Raw genomic sequence first — 27,791 nt, 5'->3', positions numbered from 1 at the left:
GCATGTGGGGAGAAGCCTGACCCCAGGCCACGTCCTGCTGCCGTCCCTGGCAAATGCCCACCCCGTGTCCGGGTCACACTGGCTTTGCCACCCTCGAGCTGGGGAATGGCAGAGCTCTCCCCGCCCCCCCTCAAGACCCAAACTGCTAGCACCACCAGGACAACCATTGTGGTGTGATCGGGGACCAACTGTGGGCACAGTGAGGCAGGGTTCCCAATGCCTCCTTGCTCCAACCTGGCCCCCAACACCCGCCTTCCAGCCCTGGGCAGCATCCCAGCTAGGGACGGACCCTCCACCCCAGCCCTGTCCCTGGGGGCAGGATGCGTCCGAGCCCCAGAGCTGGGCACTGCCCCACACTCACCTTCGATGTTTCTGCATTTCTGCCGGACCTCGTAAACGAGCCGCTCTGGGGAGGGAGAGAGGTGTTGGGGAAGGGGGTCCTGTCCACTACCAGCCCTGCCCTAGCCAGGTCCCCCTTGCACAGTCCCACAGGGGGACAAAGGGAAGGGCCCCCCCGATGGAGAAGGGGACCTGGCCACAGCAGCTCTCGCCCCCACCAGCCCCCCGTGGTGAGCACAGCCCTGCCAACACCAGGACCCAGCCCAGGCAAACACCCATGGAAGGGGGGGGGGGGGGGGGCATCCACGACCCCCCAGGTGGTACCTCGGGTGCGTTCATCGATGATCTCCTTGACCTTGGGCTTCTCTGTTGTGCTTTTCCTGGGTTTTTTGGCGGGTGGGGGTGGTGCGTAGGCAGCTGCTTCTGGCTCTACCCACATCTCCGTGTAAACTTCTTTGTAGGGGTTTCGTTCTTCTGCAAGGGGCGTTGGGTCCCGTTAACGGGGTTTCATCAGTGGGGTCCTGTTGGCCCCGCAGAGGGACCTGCCAGTCCCACAGTGCTTCCCATGCCCAAGCCCATGCCACCCCGGTGATGTGGATCCAATGGCCAGGGGTCCTGGGGACACCTTCCAAGGCCACCAAGTGAGTCCCTGTCCTGCGAGCAGGGCACCATGCCTCCCCTTGCTCACCTTCGGGGGGTTCCAGGCCCTTGGGGCCGGAGGGCTGGAAGCCACCCAGGGCCCATTCGATCATCTGCTTGTTCTGGATTTCCACCACCTTGGAAGTGTCCGTCTCATCGTTCTCTGGACATGCTGGGAAGATCTTCCCTGCTCTGCTGCTTGCCACCTGCCAGGGGAGCCGCAGGCACAGCCATCACCCACCCACTCATGGGTGTCCCCATCCTCAGCTCTGACCCTGCACTACCCAAGCAGGTAGCGCCCAGCCCCAAAGGGACCTACATGGTCAGACTCCCCTGCATTGCCCCACAAGAAACCCCCAACACCTCCCAGCACTACCAAGAGACCCCCAGAAAGCCAGGACCCCCACAGCATCACCCCACAGGGACTTCAGCAACTCTCCAGAGACCCCAACCTCCCCCCAGCCACCCCCAAAAATCTCTGGAGGGAGCCCCTCAGATCCCCCACCCTTCTAAGAGACACCACCTGGCTCCTCAGGATGCTGCTGGGTGCCACAGCAATGCAGAGCCGGATCCTGGCAGGGTGAACAGACATACAGCCTGCCTGCACCTGGCAGCACAGACCTGCACCAGCACCCATGTCCCCAGTCCTGGTGCTGGGGTGTCACCCTGCGGCCGCAGACACTCACCTGCAGCACCTCATAGATGGCTTTGCGGTACATGGGCTGCTTGTTGTAGGTGGCCTGGTGGAAGGCGCTGGCAAAGGAACTGAGTGGCAGGAGCTTCTCCACACAGACCTGGGGGACAGGATGTGGCTGTGAGCTGGGGGGACACCTGGAGACAGCAGGTGCACAGCCCAGACCCCCACCCCACAGGTGCCACTTACCACCGAGAACTTGCCATCGCCGAACCACATCACCCAGCGGGTGCCCTCGGCCGCCCGGCTCCGGCCCGTCATCCACCAGGAGACAATGCGCCCGGGCCACCACGAGAAGCCGCGCAGCTTGCCCCACACCAGCTCGCCGATGCCAAAGCCCCGGCCGTCCTGCACGGTGAGTTGATGGGGGGGGTAAGGTCAGAGGCTGGTGGGGAACGGGCATCTGTGTCCCTGGGGGGCAGCAGACCAGCACACCCCCCCCTTTCCCAGCCAGCCCTGCCCTCACCTCATACTCGGGCTCATCATCAGCTGACTTGGAGGTGTTCTTGTCCACGGCGTCAGCCACCACTGGCTCAGGCGTGGTGGCCACATTGGGTGAAGCTGGGTCAGTGGGCTGCTGTGAGGTGGGGGGGCTGGCCTCCTCCTCCTTCTGGGGCTCTGCCCGCGGCGTCTCCTCCACAACATTCATCACGGCAATCACCTTCGCCTTCTTCTCCGCCTGTGGGGGGGCACACAGTGGTCAGGGCAGGGCTGTGGGGCACCGCTCACCTGCAGCCCCGGGGTGGGGGGCCCTGGGCCAGCCCAGCTTGGGGGGCTGCACCCTGGCAGTCCAGCTGCAGCCACCAATCGCCACCCTGCCTGGTGCAGCTTGGGGGGGTCCCCCGTGTTCCTGTGCCTCAGTTTCCCTCTGTGGCTGGGGTGGGGGGTGGCTTGGGGAGCATCTGCAAAGCTGCTGGGGGTGGCTCTGGGGAAGATGGCAACTCCCTGCCCTGGTTCTGCCCCCACCTGGGGGGTTGTCCCTGCTCCTGGCCCCTGGCCACCCCACGATGCCTGAGGAGCGATGGGACCAGTCCTGGATCCTTGCACATCATCCCGTCCCTGCCGGGAGGGCTGGCCCGGCCCCGCTGCCACACGGGTCCCCAGCTCCCAGCCCCCTGGACCCTCCTGACCCACCCAAGGGTATCCCCAGCCCCCGCCCCGGGGTATAGCTCCATTCCCGGAGACCCCCGGCAGCCAGGCTCCTGCCAGGACCCATCCCGGGACAGCCCCAGCACCCCTGTTGTCACCCTCCCGGTCCCCAGCCCTCCCCCGCCCCCGGACCCAGTGTGCTGAGCGGCGCTGGCCGTGCCGAGCCGCGCCCGCAGGCTGAGCCGTGCCGTGCCGTGCCGCGGGGCCCAGCCGGGACACTTCAGCTCAACCGAGCCAGGACCAGCCTTGCCCTGCGGCCGGGAAGTGCCGGGATCAGCCGAGCCGAGCCGAGCCGAGCCGTCCTCCCCACGGTGGCCACCTACCCATGCGGGCTGGGCGCCGCCGCGGGCTGGGCCGAGCCGAGCCGAACTGAGCCGAGCCGAGCCGGCAGGGCCGGCGGTTCTTTGTCTGGGCTCCCCGGGTCACATGGTGCCTCCCGGCCCGGCTGGTTGGCTGCGGCGGGGAGGGGCCGCGCGGCGCCGGGGGGACAGCCCGGCCCGGCCCCCTGCCCGCGGCTCGGCCCGGCTTGGCTCCGCTCGGCCCGGCCCGGCCCGGCTCGGCAACTCGGCTCGGCCCGCATCGGCTCCGCTCGGGTCGGCTCGGCTCAGTTCGGGCCGGCTCGACTGGGCGCCGCTCGTTGGTGTCTCTCACCGTGGCCCGGTGCCGCTCGGCTGGGCTCCGCCGTCTCCCCGGGCCCGCTCCCGCGCAGTCCGGCCCGGCCCGGCCCGCTCCAGCTCCTTCCCGCTCCTCAGGCCCGGCCCCAGGCAGCAGCGGGGGCTCCGCGCTCGCCCTGCCCGGCCCGCGGCTCTCAGCGGCCTCGTCCGAGCTGGGCCGCGCCGCGCCGCGCCGCCTTTTATCCCGGGGCCGCGGCCCCACGGCCCCTTTGTGCGGCGGGACGGGGCGGGGGGCGGCCCGGGGGGCTCGGCCCGGCACGGCTGGAATCTGCCCTGAGGGCCCTGCCCGTCCGGCCGCGCTGGCAGGGCCTGCCCCGAGCACCCCAGTGCCACACACCAGTTGGGGACCGGCTGGCACCAGCTGCACCAGTGTGGCCCACTACAGACACTGGTCTGGGAGCAGCTGGCCTGGCTTGGCACATCTGCATGCACTGACACGGCACCAGTCTGGGACCACAGCACCCAGTTCATTCCAGAGTCACAACAGCACTGGTCTGGGACCACAGCACCCAGTCCAGACCCACCAGCATACAACGACACAGCACTGGTCTGGGACCACAGCACTCAGTTCTGCCTACCAGCACACACCAACATAGCACTGGTCTGGGCCCACATCACCCAATTCAGCCCACCAGCACACACCAACACAGCACTGGTCTGGGGCCGCAGTCCCCGGTTCAGCCCCCAGCACACACCGGTACAGCACTGGTCTGGTCAGACTCAGCTGTTCCAGCCCAGGCCCACCTGCAGGCTGCATCCCAGCAGCTCCCCATCCCAGAGGCCATGGCGGACCAGCATGGGGACAGTGGGCTCCCTACCACAGGCTGCCCCTGCCCGTGGCTGCTGAGGTGCAGACCCAGATACCCCAAAACCGGCCCCCTAATGACCGCCTGTCCCCCAGCACATCCCCCAGTGCTGGCACATCCCTGGCATGTCCCCTAAGAGCCAGCTGTCCCACTGCACGAGAGCAAACACACCGCACAGCCTGTTCCCCTGGCTCTGGACCCCCAAGGCACAGCCCTCGACACCCAGACCCCCTGCAGCCAGGGTACCTGTCCCCTCAGCAGCCAGCCACCCCAAGGACCATCCCCAGCAGTGACACTGCCTGTGCCATGCCGTGTACCTGGACTCTGTCTTAGCAGCCAGGCCAGGCTGGGCACTGCCGGCTGCAGCCGCAGGGGCTGTGCACGGTGTCAAGGCCAAGCACGGGCTCCACCGTGTCCCCTCTCCTCTCCCACAGCCGGTGGCAGGTGGGCCCCCAGACTGGAGCACTGAGCTGCCGCGGGGCTCGGGCAGCCCTCTCACAGCACCCATGCGCAGGGTGCAGGTCTCAGCTGAGGCACGGGTGCCGTGAGGTGCTGCCGCTGCCCTCCTACCGTGGTGGGGTGTTTTAGGGCACAAGTTTTTCAACGATGCAGAGCAGAGCAGGGAGCCCATGCGGGAGCTGCCACCGCAGCTGTGACGGGACATGCTTGGGATGCCTGCCTTCCCCCCTCCCCGGCCTGTCCCCTGCCAGCCCCCCAGCCTGCTGCCACTGCCTTCCCAGACAGCCCTGGGCCAGGAGTCCCCCAGGACCCCCAGGCAGGAGATGTCCCACAGAGAGGTAGCTCCGGAGCTCCGGGTCCCCTTTGTGTTGCAGAGTGGAGGGGACAAAGCCGCTGATGGCTGTCACCCCCGGGGCATGGGGCTGCCCCCAGTGGGAAGGCTGGGGATTGTGTGCTAGCAGAGCCCTCTGGCCCGGCCCTGCAGACCCCCACCCAGGCCAAGGGGTACTGGGGCCGGTGCTGCAGCACCTTGGCTAAAACACCTGCCCCAAGGCTGCTAGCCCCCTGGGGACCCCCAACATCGGCTGCACCCCAGTGCCAGGCAAACAGCCTCAGCCTCTGGGGGTCACAGTGGAGTGATGGCAGCCCATGGGCAGCCTGTCCCCTCCAGCACCCCTTGGCCGTGCCAGACCTTTGGGGACCTGGAATAAAATTATCTGGACCTGAACTCAGCCCCAGCCAGAGGATGGGGTGGATCAGGAGCATGGCCGGGGGGGTGCAGCTGGCGCACCCTTGGGCAGGGAAACCCCGGTGTGGGGCACCCATGGGGGCTGGGGATGTGGGAAGAGCCAGGAGGGACCCAGGGGCACCCGAGGAAGGCTGCAGCCAAGGAGGAGGCAAAGGGGAAGAGGAAGAAAAGTGGAGGGGACAAAGCTGCCGGGTGCCGCTGTGGGAGTGCTTCTGCTTTGTCCCCGGGGAGAGGCAGGAGTAGGGCAGAGGGAGGAAATCGCCCATCCACCGGTCGTTATAGATAAACTGGAGCTCCAGGTGAAGGGCACATCCAGACGATCAACCCAACGCCTGCCTTCCTGCGCCTACAGACACAGGCAGCTCTGCCCAGCCCCTGCTCTACCTCCACGACCATCCTCATTCCCATCCCCATCCCCGTCCTTGTCCTTACCCCACCCCCACCCCCATCTTCATGCCCTCCCCATCCCCATTCCAAGTCCTTGTCCTTGCCCCACCCCCATCCTCACCCCCATCTTCAAGTTCATCCCATCTCCACCCCCATTCCCTGGCCCTGTCCTTGCCCCACCCCCATCCTCATTTCCATCCCCATCCTCATCTCCATCCACTGCCCCATCTCCATCTCCATCTTATCTTCATCCCATCTCCATCTTCATCCTACCTCTGTCCCCTGCCCCATCCCTGCCCCACGCTAGCACAGGGTAGGGGCTCACCCGCTGACACCAGGGCCTGGCTGAGGGTGTCCCAGCACAGACGGGCAAGGGACAGTGCCCAGAGCTGTACATTACTGTTCCAGCTGCAGCACTGGGGCTGGTGAGGGGCAGTGATGGCCCTCGGAGGCTGTTGGGGGTGAGGAAGAGGAGGGAAGGCTAGAGGGGACCACGCTGTCCCTGTCCCCACTGCAGCAGGGCTGGTGACCCTAGCTGAGCTACTGGGACCCTGCCAGGCAGCCTCTGCCCATGCCAACAGCGCTGGCGTGCTGGGGCATGGGTAGTGGGTGTCCCTGCCATGGGTGGCACGGGGTTGTGCCCAGTGCCTGGCAAGGGAAGCCCTGACACCATCCAGGGATGAGGAGTGGCCATGCCTGGCCAAGGGGATGGTGCCAGCCTGCTGCGCTCACTAAAAATATGCCTCCGAGCTGACTGATTACAGGTCTGGGGACCTCAGCAAGCAGGAAACAGCCAGTGCCAAAGGGCTGCAGTGTGGCGAGACAAGGGCTGGGGCCATGCCATGGGGGTCCCTTCCTGGGGAGGGCTTCCTGTCCCCCAGCCCTCCAGGACCCTGGCACCACCGAAGAAGCAAATCCCTTGGGGGCAGAGCCAGTGCTGTACTGTGGCACAGCCAGCACCGCGGCTGGCACAGGGAGCTCACTGGAGGGAGGGAAAGGGTATGGCTCTCCCCGTGACGGAGCCGCAAGGGCTGTGGGTGGCATGGCCCATCCCCAATCCTTGGGGACTCTGTCGCTGACACCACCAGCAAGTGACAATTGGTGCTGGGCATGCAGCTTGCTGGTGGTTGTCAGCTGCGATGGGGGGAAAAAGGCTGATCCAGCCTGAAAACATTTCAGGCTTTCTCCCGTAATGAAAAGAAAACACTTATTCTTATTAGAAAAATAACGGAAATAAACGCGGCTAAATTCAGCATTGTTTGAGAATGAGAGACTCCTCAAAATAAGTATTTTGACTTTTTTAGCATTTTTTCCCAATTATTTTTGGCTGACAAGTGATTTTGGCTGACCTGAATCTACATTTGTTTTGGCGAGTGAACCGTATGTTGGAAAATTGTTACTCAGTGGCTGCAACCACCAACCTCCCCGGCCACGCTGCGCCGCAGTTTGCCCCACATGCTCCACATGGCACAGCATGGCCAGCAGCTGCCTGCACTGGCCGGCACACAGTGTGGGCAGGGGCAGGGGGCTGTGAGGCTGGGGGCTGCCAGGGCAGTCACCGCTGCCCCATGGCCTGCAGCGCAGGGGTCCATGCATGGCACCGGTGGCCGCTGCACTGCTGCCGGTGGCCGGAGCGTGGCTGCACCGAGGGCTGCGCCGCGCTGTGGTGGCAGGCGAACGCCTGCATGGCTGGTGCCCCCCCTGCCCTCCCCACCTCTTGCAGGGCAGGGGCTGCAGGCCCTGACCACAAGCATGATTTTGGCAAACATGGCTCCTGGCACACAGCCCGAGTGTGCGCCGGGTGCCCACCCTGGCCGGGACACCCCACAGGAAACCCACGGCTCTGCCAGCCCACCCTGTGCCTGGCTAAAGCTCTGCCTGTGGGCAGCAGCCACACTCAGCCCCTGGGGCTGGCGGTGCTCCCCCCACACCGCTGGCTGCCAGCTCCACTGGGGCGGCGGGACCCCCTGTGCCCACGCTGGCCACCCCAGGAACTGCTGATCCACAAGATCCCCTGACATGGCCACCCCAGCTGTGCCAGCTGTGCCCTGTACCAGCCATGCCCTGCGTGGTCCGTGGAGACTGTGGCTGTGCCAGCCATGCCCTGTGCCCTGTGGGGACACTGTGGTCATGCCAGCCATGCCCTGCACCCCACAGTGATACTGTGCCTGTGCCAGCTGTGCCCTGCGCCCCATAGGGACACGGAGACTGTGCCAGCCATACTCTGCACCCCATGGGGACTCTGTGTCTGTGCCAGCCGTGCCCTGCGCTCCAGGGGTACACTGCTGCCGTGCCAGTCATGCTGCAACCCATTGGGACACTGTGGCCATGCCAGCAGTGCCTTGTGCCCCACAGGGACACCACAGCTGTGCCAGCCAGGCTGTGCCAGTGGTACCCTGTGCCCCACAGGGACACTGTGGCTGTGCCAGCCATGACCTGCACTCCACAGGGACACTGTAGATGTGCCCTGTGCCCATGGGGATACTGTGGCTGTGCCCTGTGCCCCATGGGGACACTGTGGCTGTGCCAGCCATGACCTGTGTGGTCCACGGGGACGCTGCGGCTATGCCAGTGGTACCCTGTGCCCCATGGAGAATTGTGGCTGTGCCCTGTGCCCCATGGGGAATCGTGGCTGTGCCAGCTGTGCTCTGTGCTCCACGGGGACACTGTGGCTGTGCCAGCCATGTCCTGCACCCCACAGGGCCACTGTAGACATGCCCTGTGCCCCATGGGGATGCTGTGGCCATGCCAGCCATGCTCTGTGCCCCATGAAGACACTGTGGCTGTGCCAGCTGTGCCATGCAGGATGCCCCAGCCATGCCAGCCTCCCCCCATTGCCAAGCAGTGCCAGCATGATGGTGCTTAGCGGCGCAGGGCTATAAATAGCATCGGGAGTGGTGGTGGCACAAGGGGACCTGTTGCCAGGGAGACCTGCTGGCAGCAGGCAACAACGCGGAGAGTGAGGCGATGGGGTAGCAGTGGGGATGCTGGTGGGGACAAGACCCCTGGGGTGCCCGCAGAGCCCCTGCCCCATGGCAACCCCCTGAGTGGCCGTCAGCACCGTGGCCTGCCTGCAGCCCTGCGCCTGCGCCAGGCTCCCGCTGCTGCTGCTGCCCTCACCTTTGCTGATTTTGGCTGTGTCATGGCACATGCTGGTTCCCTGTGAAACTGGCAGGAATGGCACATCCTGGCACACCCCTTGACACATCCCACAGAAGAAGGAAGGGCCTTGTGCTGCCCACACCAGCAGGGCCCCTGCACCAGTGGCTGCACACACTGGGCCCCCGGCCCCTGCCTTATGGTGCCCCCCGCGTAAGGGCACAGGCACGAGAAGTGAAGATGCCCGCCTTGGCCATGGCATTTAAGTTGGGTGCAGGCAGGGCAGTGGCACCACCACGGTGGTCCCACGGGGAGTGCCTGCTCCACCTCCAGCCCCACGGCACGGTACAGGTTGGGGTGCTCTGCACTGGGGCTGCCCATCCTAGCCCTCACCCTGAGCTGAGCGCCCCTCATGCAGCTGGTTACCCCGGCACTGCCAGTGTCTGGCAGAGTGCTCCGTGCATGCCATGTTTTGCCGGACCTCTGCCTGCTGTCATTAGCGATGCTGCAGTTAGCTGTGGCAGCCTTGGAGACAGCTAGACACCAAGGGGCTTGGGGTGCTTAGACTTGCAGCACCATGCAGCCCACCCCACGCCAGCATCACCACCATGCCATGGTGCCCCTCCTCCCCATCCTCTCTGGCAGCATCTGGCTCCTTACCTCTCTCTTCCAGCGGGCCAGCCACTCGTCCCGCTTCCTCTTGCTGATGTAGTATGGGTCCCCAGCTTGGAAGGTGTGCCGCTGCATCGGCCTCTGCCGCAGGCTCGACTCCCAGCCCAGCCCGCCACGCAGCCGCCCGCGGGAGCCCTGCCGCCGAAGGGAGAGAGAGGAGGCTGAAGGCTGCAGCCACAGCACTGCTGCGGGCACTGGGGACAGCAGCATGGTGGGAGCCGAGGCCCGGGACAGGCTGGGCTCTGAGGGGACAGAGCGGAGCTGCCTGCGGGGGCTGGAGGTGGGCACCCCACTTGTGCAGGCTGGGACCGGCAGGGGAGACTGCTCAGGGGGCACTGCCTGCCCAGGTGCGCACATGTGTGCACACACACGCTCTGGCCAGCACCAGGACCTGGATGGGTGCCGCTGTCACCATCCCGGGCATGGCTCTGCCCCAGGCTGATGTGCTGGGGGAGGCATGGAGTCAGCTCGAGCAAGCACCATCCCACAGACGGCTGGACGGAGGGGGGTGTTACTGGCCTGGCCACAGCTCGGTGCCATCTGGTCCCCAGCAGAGAGGCAGGTGCTGCCTGGTGCCTGGCTGTGCTGGGGCGCAGGAGCCCAGGACCTCTGTCCCTGCAGGTCCCCCAGGGCCGCTGACTCTGAGGGATCGGGGAACGCTGGTCCCTGCGGGCACGGGGAGCACCGTGCTGGCCAGTGGGCTGTCTGGTGCCCATCTCCTGCGGGTGCCTCGGTGCAGCCTGCGGTGGGGGCCCAGCCCCGGGACATACTTGCCTCCATTTTCAGGGTGTCAAAGTTGTTTTCTTCCTTCTCTTCCTTGCCTGCACACAGAACAGAGAGAAGCCATCAGCTGGGGGCATCAGCTCAGTGCTACAGGGCAGGGCACCCAGGCCCCTGTGGGGGAGAAGGGGGCCCACCTGGGAATCCCCAGCCTGGTTGGGAGCCAGGGAATGGCACTCATCACTGCCATGCGTGGCCTGGGCTGTGTTCCCTGGGGGATGCCAGCTGCTGGGATGTGAGCTGGCTGTTCCTGTGCCCCCTCCCCACACCCCAACCAGGGAGTCTGGGGGAGCAGCTCCCACCAGGGCCAGGGCGGGCAGGGGAAGCACGTGGAGCCCTGCTGGCTTCCTGTGCTATCGGCACATTTCGCACACCGCAGGTACGTGCTGAGCTGCTGCCAGGGAAGTGACTAAAAATAACCCTGACCGTTTCTGGGGTTGCAAAACTCGGTGCACCCCAAGCTGCTGGGGGCCGGGGCCAAGTGGGGGCAGCAAGGCCAAAGTGTGGGGCATGCTGGAGTGCACATGTGGGGGCACCCACCCACCCGTGTCTTGCTGCAGGCAGCGCTGGGGCCAGTGGGTCCATGCACCATAGGTGCCAGCACTCCTCTGTGCTTCACCTGGGCTGCTGGGCACTGGCTGCTTGGGCACAGATGTGGGCTGCAGGTGAGCGGCTTGGCTGGGATCCCCACTTGCCAGCTGAACAGGTGCCCTTTTTGCTGCAGGGTGCAATGTCCCCTGGGTCCTTGGGCTGTGCTGCAGCGCCCCCACATGCCCCCCAGCCCTGCGTGACACCTGGGCAGTCCCTTACTGCTGGCACAGGGGGACTTCGACCCCACTGCAGCAGCTGGCCCCTGCCCCAGAAGCAGTGAGGACTGAGGAGGAGCATGGCCAAAAGCCCTGCTCTGAGTGCTGGGGGACACTGGGGTATACTAGGGGGGACAGCAGCTTTCTGGTCTGTGCCAGGCATAGGAATGTGTGAGTGCCCTGGGGGTACCCAGCCAACCTGTCCTCCCAGTCCTGCCCACAGGCATGGGGATGTCAGGTGGGGAAACTCAGGCACAGCAGAGGGGTCCTGGCCTGTTCTGAGATGCTGGGTCTCTCCATCACTGAGTTCGGCAACCCAGGCACTGGGACTCGCCAAACTGGGGGACACTGACTATACTGGGGACATGCAGCCAGCATCCCCCCTGCCTCTGCTGCACTGCCTGCTGTGCGGCTGTGGGGTGTACAGCCCAGCACCCGGCTGTAACCAGTAGCGGGGCTGCTGCCGCACCTTCCTGCTGCTACAGCTCACTGCCTGAGCATCCTGTACATGGCTGGCGCTCGGCAAAGGCCCTGGCCTCAGCTCCTGCCCGTCCCAGCACCTGCAGCAGTGCCATGCCATGTGCTCTCTGCCAGCTAGCTGTGCTGCTGGGACAGGACACAGAGCTACCAACAGACAGCAGAACCCTCACCGAGACCTTCTCCACCAGGGATTTTGGCAGGGACAGAACTGGGGGGGAGAGCAAAGGGGTGCAGAGCTGGCGGGATGGCTGGTAAGTCATGCTTAGGCAGTGCTGGAAGATCAGCCCTGTGCTGGGCAATGAGAGGTGAAAAGCCAATGTGCAAGGAGGAACCAGCGCTGGGTGCAGGAGTGCTGGGTGAGCGGGTGAAGGATGCTCGGGAGAGCCCGCTGGCCAGCCAGGCATGAGGCAGCAGGAGCTGAAGGACCAAGGAGCAGAAGAAGATCTGGCAGGAGGCAAGCCTGCTGCTGGAAGACGATGATGCTGCCACTAACCTCACCGCAGATATAGCTGAAGCACTGGAAATGGCTTCTAGGGAAGGGAGCGAGCTCCTGGCACTGGCATGGCTCCCCCAGGCAGTTTCTGGGTACCACTGGGTACGAGTTTGACAGCATCACCAGGGCACTTGCCCCAAGCCTGGCAGAGAAGCCTCAGAGCAGCGCCAGGGCATGCAGCGCATGGCCGCAGACACTGGCTGTGTTTGCAGGAAAGCACCAGAGAAGAGGGGAGGGAAGAGCCTCCACACAATCAGAAAGTGCCTGCGCAGCAGGGATGCAGGCAAGAAGAGCAGAAGGATGAGCACCATGCAAGGGCCCTGCAGGCAGGCCACCTCGCACGAGGATGAGCTCTGTACTGCTGAGGGGAAAGGGATGAACACCAGCCTGAGTCTGGAAGGTGAAGCCTGACCTGCTCACAGCACACACGTTGATGGTACTGATGCTCACGTACTGTGCTCAGGGCACTGTGCTCCTGTTCCAGCCAGTGCCTGTTGCTGCTGGCCTCTGAAACCAGAGCTCTGCTGCACACAGGAGCTGGTGGCAGGGCACCCTGGAGCTGTCTCCACCCCACTCCATGCTGGCCTTCACATTGGGGTGTGCTGCACTGAATCCCACTGGCTCAGCCCATCTGGTCCAGCTCCCCTCAGCCACCAGGGCCAGCCTGGCACTGCGGCTGTACCATGACCCATGCCCAGCCCAGGCAACAGGTCCCCCTGACCATCTGTGCTGCGCTGCCAGCTATGGCTTCTCCACTCCCTCAGCTGCCTGCTTTGTGCCTCGTGACTGCAGCAGCATCTGCATTGCTTGTCTCCAGCCCAGCCTCCCCCAGCTCCAGCCCAGCCCTTCCTTGCCTGTCTCCATGCCCTGTTCAGCACGGCCAGCAGCAGGTCTCTCTGCTGACCTGGGTTGAGAAGCCTGTAGCAACCAGAGCCTGAAGCCCCTCATTCCCACCCTGCTCCTGCTCAGCGGTGCCCTGTGGTGCCAGTGCTGTGACCTCCCCAGCTCTGTGCCCCCTCTGCTGCCAGCTGTCTGTCCCCTCCTGTGGAGCAGGCGTGGCTCCCCATCCCAGCTCATGGCTGGTCCATGCTGCCCCATCCCACTGCCCAGCACCTTCAAGCCAAAGGGATGGTGGCAGCAGGGACACAGGCTGGTGTGTGCCCAGGGGGCAGCCAGGGCCAGTGCTGGGCTGGCTCCCCTATGGCCTGTGCTGCAGCCGCTTCTGCCTGTGAGCAGCCACAGCTACGGAAGGCACCGGATGGGTGCAAAGCCTGACCCCAGTGAGTGGCAGTCTGGACACCTGGTGGCCCTGGGAACCTGGTCCCCATGGCGCTGCCTGCCCAGACAGGAGCATGGGCATGGCTGGGCAGCATATGGGGCTAGCACGAACTGGGGAGCGGGTGTCCCATGTCCGCTGTGCTGAGGTCTGCAGAGCAGCTGAGGGTCTCACAGCAGGCAGGGGGAGCAGAGCTGGGAGCCCTCCCCAAGCTGCACACATGGATCCATACCTGCGCTCACAGACATGACACATGGACTGGCAGAGGCTGGGATGCCCTAAGCTGCTGCCCAGGACCACAACCAGGGTCTCTAGGGACTGAGATCCCCACCACTGCTCTGGGCAGCCTGGACCCATGTCACCCTCACACCAAGGAGTGTGTCCTGGGGTCCAAAGGGACCCTCCTGGCACCCATTTAGGGTCCGTCACCTCCGGTCCTGGCACTGGGCACCGCTGGCAGAGCTGCCTGTGTCCCCTCGGCACCCTCCCGCAGGTGTTTATGGACACGGACCCAACCCCCTGAGCCTGCCCTGCGCCAGGCTGAGCAGTCCCAGCTCCCGCAGCCTTGCCCCAGAGCAGAGGGGCTCCAGTCCCACAGCATCTTGGTGGCCCCTCGCTGGACCCTCTCCAGCCTGGCCATGCCCCTCTCGGGCTGGGGAGCCCAGCACTGAGCCAGCACATCTTGAGGTGTCCTCCTCAACTGGTGGGCAATGCTCCTAATGCAGCCTAGGACATCATTTGCCTTCATTGCACAAGGACCCACTGCTGGCTCATGCTTGGCTTGGTGTCCACTGGGACCCCCAGGGCCTTCCCTGCCAAGCCGCTTGCCGGCTGGGTGCTCCCAGCGTGGTGCTGAGCCCTCCAAATCATGTGTTCCCTGCAACACCCAGAGCAGCACTGGCACCAAGAGCTGGCACCTCCTCGGCACCAGGGCAGCATGGTCCCAGGACTGCACCATGCACACACCTCCCGCTCTGCTCCTGGCACATGCAGGGCTGCCATGCAAAGCGGCACAAGCACTGGCAGTGGTGGGCATGCCCTGGGCTGGCTCGCATGCAGGCAGGGGCACGCGTGCGCCACGGGGCCCCTGCACGCCACGGGGCACCTGCACTGGCTGTGCTGGCAGGACAAGGACTGAACTTCCCTCTTGCTTACCCTGTTCCTGCCAGTGGAAAGGGCGGTGTGACAGGACAAGCATGCAAGGGCAGCACCCGGCTCTGATCTGCCGCCCCCACCCCAAATCCCGTGTGGCACTGAGGGGCTCAGCCCTTCCTCCTCCTCCAGCAGTGCTCCCCAGACCAGGAGCCACTGCAGCCCGGACCCCTCCCGGGGACAGCATGCCGGGCAGGGTGGTGGGGGCCGGGGGTCCCCGCCTGGAGAGGTGTGGCAGGCACTGGTGGGACCGCGGGCAGAGCCACAGCCCTGTGGCAGGGAGCCCTCAAGGCTAAGGTCTTACTTTTCTCAGTGGCCTCCAGGAGTTTCCTCCTCCCGCGTTTCTTCTGGGGGTCGGAAGGGGCCAGCTCACCCTCATCGGCCGGGGCGTCCAGGCCCTCCTTGGGGGTGCAGCGGCCATTCTCCAGCGCCTGGCCCGTCTCGCCGTCTGGCAGGCTCTCCGTCTCGTCCTCCTCGGAGCGCCCACCCTTGGGGCTCGCACCACCCTCCTCTGCACCCTTCCACTGGGCACCGTCCCCCTCCACGTCCCCGTTGGGCAGCGGCTCGGCAGGGCTGGCCTCTGGGCAGGGCAGGGGGCACTTGGGGACGGCTGCGATGTCTTTGGGGGTGTCACTGCTTTCCACCTGCCGAGAAGGAGAGGAAAAGGAGCTGCAATGGGTGCTGCTGGGCAGAGGCATGGCCATCCTCGTGCCCCCACCTGCACCCCCAGCCTGAACCCCACCAGCCATCACCACCACATCCCACGGCAGGAGCCCTTCCATCACCTTGGGGTGGCCGGCCCCATTCAGACCCTGTCCTTGTCCCCATCACCCTGCCCTGACCCTACTTCCCCACTGCAGATGTCACAGCACGAAGAGTATTTCCAGGACCACAACCCACACCCCCAGAGACATAGCTCCATGACACAGTGACAATGTGGGGACAGAAGCGCATTACTCCAAAATGACCAAATTCCCCCTCTTACATCTCAGGCGTGCCGGGCTGTCGATGCCTGCAGAGGCTGGCAGCATACCCCACAGTGGGATGGGTCTGCAATGGCACCCTCAGGACCAGGACACGTGTCCATGGATCCCTCAGGACATGGACATGGTGTCATGACACCATGAGGACCATCACACAATGCCATGGCATCCACAGAACCAGGATATATAGAGATGAGATCATCCGGAACAGGAAATGGTACTGTGATAGCCTCAGGATGAGGACATGCTGCCATGGTGCTGTCAGGACCAGGAACCACTGCCACAGGACAAAAGGATGAAGACATGCTCCCATGGCAACCTCATAAGAGGGACACATGGATGTGACACTCTCAGGACCCTGACACACTGTCACGGCACCCTGAGGAACAGGACATGCCAGAAAATCCTCAGGAGCAGGATACATTGCCATGGCATCCTCAGGACCATGACACTCTGCCATGGATACCTCAAAACCAGGACAGAAAGCCATGGCACCGTCAAGGCCCTAGACATGCTAGCGTGACACCTTCAGGACCATGACACACTGCTGTGACGCCCTCAGGACCAGGACACAATGCCACAACATCCTCAGGACCAGGACATGCTGCAGTGACACCATCAGGACAAGGACACATGGCCATGATATACTCAGGACTAGAACATAATGCTACAGCACTTTCAGGATGAAGACACATGGACATGACATCATTAGTACCAGGACACACTGCCATGACACCCTCAGGACAAGGACACACTGTCATGGCACCTGTAGGTCCACGATACAAAGCCATGACACCCTCAGAACCAGCACAAGTGGTCATGACACTCTCAGGTCCAGGACAGATGGCCACGGCACCCTCAGGACCAAGACAAATGGAGGGGATGCCATGAGGACCAGGACACAATGCCACAGCACCCTCATGACCAAAAAAAATGAAGGTGATACCATGAGGATCAGGACATGGAGCCATGGCATGCTTAGGACCAGAACACAATGCATGGCAGCTTCAGAGCCAGGACAAGTGGTCAAGACACCCTCAGGACAAAGACACTTTGCCATGACACCCTCAGGACCAGGACAAAAAGCCACAGTACCCTCAGTACCAAATCACAACATCATAGAATCACAGACTCATTTAGGTTGGAAAAGACGTTTAAGATCATCAAGTCCAACTGTCAACTCAGCACTGCCAAGCCCACCACTAACCCATGTCCCTAAGTGCCACATCTACATGTCATTTAAACCCCTCCAGGGATGGTGACTCCACCTCCCTGGGCAGCCTGTTCCTGTGCTGGACAACACTTTTGGTGAAGAAATATTTCCCAATATCCAGTCTAACCCTCCCCTGGTGCAACGTGAGGTTGTTTCCTCTTGTCCTGTTGCTTGTGACTTGGGAGAAGAGACCAACCCCGTTACAACCTCCTGTCATGCAGCTACAGAGAGCGATCAGGTTCCCCCTGAGCTTCCTTTTCTCCAGGCTGAACACCCCCAGTCCCCACAGCTGTTCCTCATCAGACTGGTGCTCCAGCCTCTTCCCCAGCTCTGTTGTCCTGCTCTGGACATGCTACAGCACCTCAAGGTCTTGCACTTGCACACCAAAGCTGAATACAGGATTCGAGGTGTGGCCTCATGACATGCTCAGGAGCAGGACACACTGCCACAGAACCTTTAGGACCAAGACACACCTCTATGACACCTTCAGGACCAGGACAATCAGCCAAGGCACTCTCAGGGCTAGGACATGCTTCCATGGTACCCTCTGGACAAGGACATGGAGCCATGGCATCCTCAGGACCTGGACACACTACCATGACATCTTTAGGATCAGGAAAAGCTGCTATGGCACTCACAGAGCCTGGACACATGGACATCACAGAATCACAGCATCGCAAAATGGTTTCGGTTGGAAGGGACCTTTGGAAGACCATCTAGTCCCACCACCCTGCCACAGGCAGGGACCCCTTCCACCAGCCCAGGCTGCCCCCAGCCCTGTCCAGCCTGGCCTTGAACAATGCCAGGGATGGGGCACCCACAACCGCTCTGAGCAACTTGCTCCAGTGTCTTGCCACCCTCATAATAAAATATTTTCTTCTCATGTCCCACACAACCCTACCCTCTTTCAGTTTAAAACTGTTGCCCCTTGTCCTGTTACTGCAGACCCTGGTAAGGAGCCTTCCTCTCTTTCTAATAAGCACTCTTTATATACTGAAAGGCTGCAATAAGTTCTCCTCAGAAACAGGGGGCACAATGGCATGGCACCCTCAGGACGAGAACACAAGGATGTGATACTGTGAGGACCTGGATACACAGCCACGATGCCCTCAGGACCAGGACATGGTGCCATGACATCCTCAGGACCAGGATGCAACACCATGGAATCCTCAGGACCAGGACACATGGACATGACACCCTCAGGACAAGGACACAACGACATGGCACCGTCATGACACAACTATGGCACCTTCAGGATGAGGACAGACTGCTGTGACACCCGTAAAAACAGAACATGGGGCCCTGGCCTCCTCAGGACCAGGACACGCAGCCACAGCACCCTCAGGACCAGGACACAATACCATGTCACCCTCAGGAACAGGACACATGGATGTGACACCCTCATGATCAGGATACACCACTGTGTCACCCTAAGGACCAAGATACACTGCCATGGCACCCTTAGGACCAGAACAAAATGCCACGGCAACTTCAAGATGACAACACTCTACCATGGCAATCTCAGGACAAGGACACTCTTCCACAGCACCCTCAGGAGCAGGCCATGTTACAGTAACACCCCCAAGACCATGACACAATGACATGGCATCTTCATGACTTGGACAGTGGAACACGATACCCACAGGACCAGGGCAGAAGTAGGCGACACCACGAGGACCGGGATATTACCTGAAGTCAGGGCAACTTCAGCACCTGTATACGCTGTTGTGACACCCTGAGGTATCGTGACACAGGCTGCCATTACATCCTCTGGACCTGGACACTACACCCTGACAGTCAGGAAAAGGACACACATCCATGGCATCCTCAGCACCAAGACACAAGTATATGACACCAGGAGGACCCAGATACACTATCCTGGCAACTTCAGGATGAGGACATGCTGCCCTGACAGCCTAAGGAACAGGACACACTGCCATGACATCCTCTAGACCAGGACACAAAGCCATGACACCCTTAGCAAACAGAAGACACATCCACGCATCCTCAGGACCAAGATATAAGGATGTGACACCAAGAGGACCTGGACACAATGCTGGGGCACCTTCAGAAACAGGACAAATTGCAATGACACTCTGAGGACCAAGACAAAATGGAGGTGACACCACAAGGACTAGGACTTGGAGCTGTGACACTTCTAAGACCAGAACACAAGGCTATGGCACCTTCAGGACCAGGACACAATGCATGGCAGCTTCAGGTCCAGGACAAGTGGTCAAGACACCCTCAGGACCAAGACTCACTGCCATGACACCCTGAAGAGCAGGTCATGTTGCAATGAACACCCTCAGGGATATGACACAACACCCTCAGAACCAAGACACAAGGACATGACACCATGAAGATCTTGATAACTGCCATGACACTTTCAGGACCACAACACAATGCCATATCACCCTCAGGACTAAGACAAATAGAGGTGACAGCATGAGGATCAGGACATGGAGCCATGACACCCTGAGGACAAAGTCACAAGGATATGACACCATTGGGACCTGGATACACTGCCATGACACCTTCAAGACCAGGACATATCTGCCATGACACCCTTAGGACCAGGACACAATGCCATGGCACCCTCAGGACCAAGACAAATGGAGGTGACACCATGATGACTTGGGATACAATGCCATGGCACCCTCAGGATCAAGGATACAAGGACATGACACCATGAGGACCTCAGTCAACTGCTGTGCCACCTTCACGACCAGGACACAATGCCATGACGCCCTTAGGACCACAACACAACACCACATCACCCTGAGGACCAAGACAAATGGAGATGACACCACGAGGACCCAGACATGGAGCCATGGCACCCTGAGGACCAGGACACAAGGACATGACACCATGGGGATGTTGATACACTGCCATGCCTTCAGGACCAGGACATACCGCCATGATGCCCTTACGTCCAGGACACAATGCCATGGCACTCTTGAGACCAAGACAAGTGGAGAAGACACCATGAGGACCTGGACACAATGCCATGGCACCCTTAGGACCAAGACACAAAGACATGCCACCATGAGGACCTGGATACACTGTTGTGACACCTTCAGGACCCAGACAAATGACCACAGAATCATAGAATCATTTAGGTTGGAAAAGATCTTTAAGATCATTGAGTCCAACTGTATCATCAAGTCCAACCATGAAACCCTGAGGACCAGGACACACCACCACAATGTCGCTAGGACCAGGACACAACATCATGTCACCCTCAGTAACAAGACAAATGGAGATGACACTATGAGGACCATGACCAGTGCCATGCCACCTTCAGGACCAGAATAAGTGGCCATGAAACCCTCTGGACCAGGACACAACACCACAAAACACTCACAGAAGCATGACACATGGCCATGGTACTCTCAGGACAAAGACCAGCTGGGATGTCACCCAGCTGCCCCACTCCTCATGTCCACCAGGACATCCCCAGTGCAGAGGGGACACTGGAGTTGCCTGTCCTGCCTGGCTTCCCTGTGCTGCAATGCTGCGGCGCAGGGCCAGCGTTGGGACCCCCTCGCTCCTGCCTGTCCCCATTGGCAGCAGGAACACGGAGCAGATGGTGCATGCACACGCTTGTGCAAGACCGGCGGAGCCAGGGCCTGTGACGGCTGCATGCATGTGTGCACGATGGGCAGAGCTGGCTGCTGTGGTACATGCGTGTGTCACAGCAGGGACAGGGTGCGTGACAACTGTGTGTGTGTGTGCATGCATGGCAGCAGGGACAGCCTGTGATGGGTACTGGTGGGTGTTCATACACATTTGTGTGTGCAAACAGGCAGAGCTGTGGACCGTGACACATATGTGTGTGTGTGTGTGTGTGTGCGCGTGTGTGTGTGCATGGCAGGAGGGACAGCCTGTGACAGGTGCTTGTGGGTGTTGCTACATGTGTGTGCATGCCCCAGGCAGAGCTGGGGACCACGATGTGTGTGTGTGTACAGGTGACAGGCAGAGCCAGGCCCTGTGACAACCCTGTGTGCAGACATGCGTGCAAGCATGACACACAAATGTGAAGTCGGAGAGTGGCAGAGAGCGTGACAGGCACAGCCAGAGCTTGTGACATGCATGCGTGTGTGTCAGACGGGCAACGCCAACACCCGCAGGCGGGTGCGTGTGTGTGACAGGCGGTGCCAGTGTGTGTGACAGGCGGGTGCGTGTGTGTGACAGGCGGTGCCGGCACCCGCAGGAAACGTGCAGCTGGCCCCGGCTCGCGAGTGCAGCAACAGAGTGGCGAGTGTGCATGAGCGTGAGACACGGGGGAGGACTGCTGGCGCCAGCGCTCACCAGCACGCTGGCCTCGAGCACATGCCCGTGTGCCAGACGGCGCCGACGTGAGCACAGGGAGACGGCAGTGCTGAGCATGCCAGTGTGGCTGCGGCGCTGGGGATGGCATCGCCATGCTGCCAGCCCCTGGGGGAGCCGTGAGGCACAGCGCGGCATGGCAAGGGCTGGCGGCGGTGGGAGCCGGAGCAGGAGCAGAGTCAGAGCGAGAGGAGCAGCACAGCCCGGTGGTTTCAGTGGCAAAGGAGAGTGAAAGTGCTGCTGCGTCACTGCAGCAGCCCAAGTCGCAGCGCAGCCGTGGCTGGGTGGGCTCTGCCACTGCCGCTCGCCCAGGACCTGGTCAGCCCCGCTGCTACACTGTTGGGGAGCACTTGGCCCTCTCCTGGGTGTGCTCCCAGGTGTGCAGCCTCACCCCATGCTGGGGCACAGTGACCCCTGTCCCTGGGGCTTGGTCCTCACCAGCATGGCAGTGGAGCCGTTCGCCCACCGGCACCATCCCACCGGGGACCCTGTATGCTGCCCGCAGGCCGGGGTATTTGTCCTGGCCTCAGCGCCGCTCCCCCAGCACCGGCAGCTGAATGCCCAAAGGACAGACACCCACAGCAGCTGCCGCTGCCTCCCGGTGCCAGGAGCTGAGGAGGTGGCACCCAGCCCCGTTTCCTGTGCCCCACACTTGCCTCTGCAAGTCGTGCACCCCCACATTTGCCCCTGCAAGCTTGTCCATCTCCCACCCCTATGCTTGCCTCTGTGAGCTGGTGCACCTGAGGCCGGTGCTTGCCTCCATGAGCTTGTGCATCCCTGACCCCCATGCTTGCTTCCACAAGCTTGCACAGCCCCCTGTTCACCTCTGCAAGCTTGTGCACCCCTCAGCCCTGCGCTTGCCTCCCCATCCCTGCACCCCCCCGGGGCCCACAGAAAGGACTTAGCAAGAAGCTGAGAGTGTCATGGGCTTTGCAGGACCTCAGGGATGGGATGCCTGCCTGCCACCCTTCCTGCCACCCTGCCTGGGCTGGAGCAGGGCCCCCCATCTCTGCAGCAGCGATGGCAGGAAACACGGCCGTGCTGTGGAGACAGGCAGCCCACCGGCACCTTCCCTTCACTGCCACCTGCCCCCACCTCTGCCCCAGCTCTGCCAGCTCCCCCAGGAGGGCCTGCGTGCCGGGGCTGCAGCGTGGGGCTGGCACGGTTTCAGGATGGCATGGAGGGGAGCCAGATGTAGGGACCTTCCTGCCCGTCCCCAGCAAACTACATGTCCCAGGATGCACCGTACCATGGCAGGATGCCAGGGAGCAAACGCTGAGCTGCCAGCCAGGCTTGGTGTGAGCTAGGGTGCTCATGGTGCTGCTGGGGTGCCCCCCGTGCTGCCCAAACTGCCCTGGTGCCACTGGGAACGGGACGCTGAGCAGCAGGTGGCGGAGGAGGCTTTGCTTGCTGGGGCAACCCCGATTTGTGCCACCACCACCGGAGACCCCTCCCCAGGCATGCCTGGCAGGTGGTGGAAGCCATGTGCCACTTACCATGGCGCATCCCCTCTGGCTGGCGTGCAGACCCCCGTCTGGCTGCCACCCACCCGTGTGCAGGCACCTCCTCCCAGCGCTGGCGGCCGCGGCCCAGTGGCGGCGGGTGCTTCCTGCTCGGCCTGGCCGCCCCGGCTCGCTGGCAGAGTCACTTCCTCCACTTGCTTGCTCACTCGCCTGCCCCAGCCCTGGCGTGTGGGAGTCTGGGGGCTCCCCACTGAGGGGCTGCGAGTGCAGGCAGGAAAGAGGGTACAAACTGCCCCAGAACCCACAGTGGGGAAGGGGCTGGTGAGGTGTGAGGGGGTGTTGGGGGCCAAAGGGGACCCTCGCAGGGTGGGTGGCAGCACCAGCAGGGAGCCACAGCCATGCCAGCACAATGCCTGGCCACCCATGGGGACGCAGGGAACCACTCCCAAACACACACCCACTGTGCCAAGCTTGTACTGCTCCCACCTAGGGACAGCATGGCTATGTCACTTGTGCCAGGCATGTGCACGCATCACTGCAGGGGCCACCACACACCCACGTGCCAGGGACACATGAGCCACCACCACCAGTCACAGGAGTGCCCGGCAGCCGGTCCCCATGCTGGACGGCCTCTGGGCTGTGGCAGGTGGCAAAGCCCAGGATCCTTGGGAGGGCATGGCTCAACCAAGCAGACACCGTTGCCATCAGTAGGGTGGAGATGCTGTGCCAGGCCACCACGCAGGCGCTCCCAGCCATGAGCAAGGGCATGCATGGGGCAACGGAGGCTGAATAACAAACCTTGGTATGCCTGGCTGGTGGATGCTGCAACCCTAGGAGCTCTGGACACTGACCACAGTGGTGGAACAGGCTGCAGGGATGCTGTGGTGTGCCTGGATGCAGCCCTGGAGCAACAGAAGGAGCTGGCACCATTGGTGAGATGGATGCTGGAGAGCAAAGTCCCTGGCTGATGGAGTGGGGAGAGCTGCTGCATGCCTGCACCCAGGGTTCACACTGGCTCTGGAAGTGACTGTGCAGCGCAGGCACAGGCTCTGTCTGTGTCCCACTGTGCCTGCTGCACTCCAGCCACCCTGGCTCAGAGTGGCCAGGGGGATTCAGGGCAGGAGGAGCTGCTGAAGGGGACAGGGCAGCCCAGAGCAAAGGGGAAGGAGGGAGACTCGGGCAAACTGAAGCAGGCAGTGTCTGCAGTTGGAGGAACAAGCTGAGGACCATCTCAGGTCCCTCATAGGAACAGGCCTGGGGTTTCTGTCCCTGCATCAGCCCCACAGTGAGTGTGAAGGGACCTACTTCCCGCTGTGTGTCCCCCCCCTACCCTACACACCAGCACCCCCAGCTCCCCAGCCTGAGGAGCCGCCCTCCCTTGGGGTCCCTGGCTGCCATCCCCTCACTGTGGTGCCAGTGCCAGGCTGCAGCTCGTAGTGGGGGCCCAGCCGCCTCCAGCCCTGCTCCCGCCTCCTGATCGGGGCCACATCCTGGACACTGTGCTGAAAACAATCGCAGGGGCTGCGTGGGCTTCCCGGGAGGAAACGGGAAGGCCAGCAGCACGCTCTGGATTAGGCAGCTGTGGGGGCTGGCAGAGGCATGGCTGTGGGGAGCTTGGTCCACTCGCCTGCTGGCCATGTGGGCATGGGGGTGGTGGGAACACAGTGGCATGAGGTCCCCTCAGGGCTGCGAGGCCACGGCAGTACCACCAGGATTAACCAACCACGGCTGGCCCTGGGGCTGGTGAGTGCCACCCTGCCGGGACCACATGCCCACCACCCAGCGGAGCAGATGGGGGCTGCTGTGCTGCGTGTTGTCCTGCTGTTGAGGCTCTGCCCTTCCTGCCAGCGTGGCAGATCCAGGCCCGCCGTGCTTTCAGGCAACGGGTGTCAATGTGCATCTGCCATGGCCCCGACTCAGCCCAGCTCCGTGCCTGCAGCAGGGGCCTCGCTGGGCCCTGCAGCGCTGCAGGACAATGCCAGGAAGCTGCGCCGGGCAGGCAGGTCCCTCTGTGCTGCAGTGGGATGGCATGTGGGAGGTTAACCCCAGGAACCGAACACGAACAGGCACCACATCCCCTCACGACCAGCTGTCAGGGTAGGGACACACAGCCCACCTGGCACTGTGGCCAACATGCCCTGGCACGGCACCCATCCGAAACCAGCCTCCTGTACCATCACACCTCCAGCCCCTCAACAGCTGCCCCAGCCAAACCCAGCACCCCGGCTCCAGCCCTGCTGCCGCTTCCCTACCTGGCTCGGAATGGGACTCCAACTCACAAGGGTGCTGCCAGCACGTCCCAGTGCTGCCGGTCGGACACCACCACCGGGCCAGGGTGGCACGAGGGAAGGGGTGGCCAGGACCCACTCTGCAGCCCTGCCCCTCCCCGGCCACCCCTGGCCGCCCCGGCGCCCATCCTGGTCCCCGAGGAGGGCCCGGCGGCGGATCTGCCTTCCTGCCCACCCACCCGCTTCCTCTGCGCCGGCCGGGCCCTGGGAACAAGCGCTGCCTTTCTCCCGCTCCCCTCCCCTCTGCTGGGCCCCTGCCAAGGACGCTGCTCCACCGGGAGCCTGTCGGGCTGCATGGCCCCACTGCCTCACTCACTGCCAGGGGGACACTGGGGGGCCTCGGCCGCAGGGCAGGGGCTGGCCGTGCCAGGGATGCATGGTGACTCTGGGGACCGGTCCCCACAGAGGGGTGATGAGGGACAGCCTCGATGTACCACAGCCCTTGGGGATCCCGGTTCCAGAGCGCTGGCGGCAACTCCAAAGCTGCAGAGCCCCTGCCTGAGCCCGAGTTGCTGCCAGGTGGGACTGCCCCTGGGCCATGCCCCCTCTGCTAGAGGGAAGGGGCCGGGAGAGTCGCTGCCATCCATGGCACCAACCACGGAGCCACTGGCAGAGGGGTGTCCCACTGCTGAGCCCCTGCCAGGCCTGGCTGGGCTTGGAGGCGCTGGTCGTTGAGCCACAGCACGATGTGGTTCAGCGCAGCACGGCTTGGCACGACGCACCGCAGGACAGTATGGTATGGCCCGGCATGGCTTGGTGCAGCTCAGAACTGCACGGTTTGGCATGGCACAGCATGGCTCACCAGAGGTATTGGTTACTGCCGCCAGGCAAGGCTCCCCGACTCTGCCTGGCAGCTGCTGGCCCCTGCCAGGGTCTGTCTCTGCCTGTCCCCACAGCCACTCCTCAGCACCACGGCCCCCAGCTCCGGCGCAGGCAGGCCTGCCTGCAGCACCTGTCGGCATCACCTCCTCCTGCCTCCCTGCCACCTCCTGCCTGTCTTCTGCACCCCACCGAGCTCCCTGTGGGGACCTGGCCCTGACGCATGTCCCAGGGCTGAGTTCCCACCCCATGGATGCACTAGGAAAAGTGGCAGCAGCATTGCCAGCCCCACATTGGGACCCCTGTGCTGGCGAGCTCCATCCCCAAGCAGGGCTCACGTCCCTGCCCCAGGCACAGGCCAAGGTGGGCGCTTGGCACCCTCCTGCAACACACCTGCCCACTGTGTCCCTGTAAATGGGGTCCTGGTGACCCTCAGCTGGTCCCTAGGGAGCCAGCCATTTACCCAGGGTCCCCATGCCACACACTGGGTCCCTTCCATCCCGGTCTGGTGCCCCTGGCCAGGGGCTGTTCCTGCAGGCACTTGGCACCACAGGGCTCTCCAGCGGGGAGGGTATTTTTAGCAGCTTGCACCCGGCCAGGGCTTTCCCTGGCCTCCTGGCAGTGCCCGCGGGGCCTGCCAGCTCTACTTGCTTGGCAGCGGAAGCCACCGGCCGGCTGGGACGGCACCACGCACGGGGCAGGTGCAGCATGTGGGAGCATGCAGCGAGCGCACATGGGACAGGCAGTCACTGCGAGTTGGCCAGCTCTTTTGCAGGGGGCACCGGGAGGTGCCTGATGTGGTGGCACCGCCGCCATCTGTCCATCCCGCTCCCGACCCGTCGTGCTGGAGGGGGCTCCTGGGGCCGCCTGCTCTGGCAGCCAGAGACCTCCTGGTTCCCAGGCTCTGTCTGTTCCCGATGACTTTCCCCATTTGTTCCCGTGCCAGCATTGTTCTTCCACCGAAACAGCTCCCCCTGCCCCGGCACGCCCCACTGCTGGATTTGCAGCCAGCGTTTGGAGCCTGGCCGCCCCGTTCCTGGCCTGGCGTCCCATTGCGCCCCATTGCACCCCTGCCCACCGCAGGCAACGCTGTTCTGGCTTTCCTGGTGCCCCTGCCACTGTAATGACAGAGATCAGGGACTGGGACAGGCAGGACAGATCTGGACATGTCCAAGCACAGGATTAACCCTTTCTTCAGCCAGAAACATTTGCAAAACAGTTTTTCAACCTTCAAGCAGCAAAGGCACACTGGCCCCGCTCATCTCCCCACCTGGGAGCTCTACTCTCCTTCCCCTCACGCAGGGTCAGGGGACGGGGATGCTGCCTGAGCCCTGCCTGTGCCTGTGCCCAGGGTGACAATGTGCACCTTCCCCCTGGGGCTTCAGCATCAAAAAGACCCTCTGCTCCTCCTCTGCACACCAAATTCACAGTGGCACCAGCAGCCGGCCACATAACACCCGACAGGGAAGAAGCCACTGTGGCTCCCCAGCTGGCATCATGACACACAACAGCTCAAGAGGGCCAAGCCACCGCCTCCATGAGTCCCCCTGGCCACAGGTGCCCTGTCCCAGGGCCCCACCACAGCCAGCTGCTCCCCAAAGCTCTGCGCCGCACACCCCCACCCCACCCCCATCACCCCGCAGCACCCCACTGCGGGCATGGCAGCCTGTGAGCAGCGCAGTGCTCTCACGTGCCAGCCCCTCGGCCAATGGCACTGCTGGGGCCCTGGGATGAGCCATTTCAGCTGCTTTGGTGCTGGGCAGGCTGCGATCCCAGCTGGCTGGGCTAGCAAACTGGGAGCTCATCGAGCCTCATGCACTTAAGAGCGGGCATCACCCTTGCGGCAGGAGCTGGGGGAGCTCAGCCCCACACACTCACATCTGCCTTGTTACTGCAGCTGCTGGCGTGAGCCTGAGAGCCGTGCATCATCGCCCAGGGAGCCGGGGGAGTCCAGCTAGCCCCAGGGGGAACAGGGGTGCCCGCCCCTCAGACAGGGAGCAAATACATGGTGGGGCCTCGACTGAAGCTGCATTGAGTGGA

At 63.1% G+C, this 27,791-nt stretch overlaps 1 protein-coding gene across 3 annotated transcripts in view; it reads right to left on the bottom strand.

Moving 5' to 3' along the window:
• Positions 1-27,791, bottom strand: part of DNMT3A (DNA methyltransferase 3 alpha) — a 48,972-nt gene that overhangs the window by 8,613 nt on the left and 12,568 nt on the right. For 2 of the 3 annotated variants that reach the window (XM_037391961.1, XM_037391964.1), the window contains 9 exons: positions 14,958-15,297; positions 10,441-10,487; positions 9,655-9,801; positions 2,139-2,351; positions 1,862-2,020; positions 1,665-1,772; positions 1,028-1,184; positions 664-813; positions 362-406 (listed from right to left, as the gene is read on the bottom strand). In XM_037391961.1, coding sequence (XP_037247858.1) covers positions 362-406; positions 664-813; positions 1,028-1,184; positions 1,665-1,772; positions 1,862-2,020; positions 2,139-2,351; positions 9,655-9,801; positions 10,441-10,487; positions 14,958-15,297 — 1,366 coding nt within the window. The remainder of the gene's footprint in view (positions 1-361; positions 407-663; positions 814-1,027; positions 1,185-1,664; positions 1,773-1,861; positions 2,021-2,138; positions 2,352-9,654; positions 9,802-10,440; positions 10,488-14,957; positions 15,298-27,791) is intronic. The other variant, XM_037391963.1, reaches the window with a different exon arrangement.

The sequence above is a fragment of the Falco rusticolus genome, chromosome 6, assembly GCF_015220075.1.
Source record: "Falco rusticolus isolate bFalRus1 chromosome 6, bFalRus1.pri, whole genome shotgun sequence".
Classification (NCBI taxonomy): Eukaryota; Metazoa; Chordata; class Aves; order Falconiformes; family Falconidae; genus Falco; species Falco rusticolus.
The sequence above is the reverse complement of the archived record's forward strand: the minus strand, read 5'-3'. Positions and strand labels throughout refer to the sequence as shown.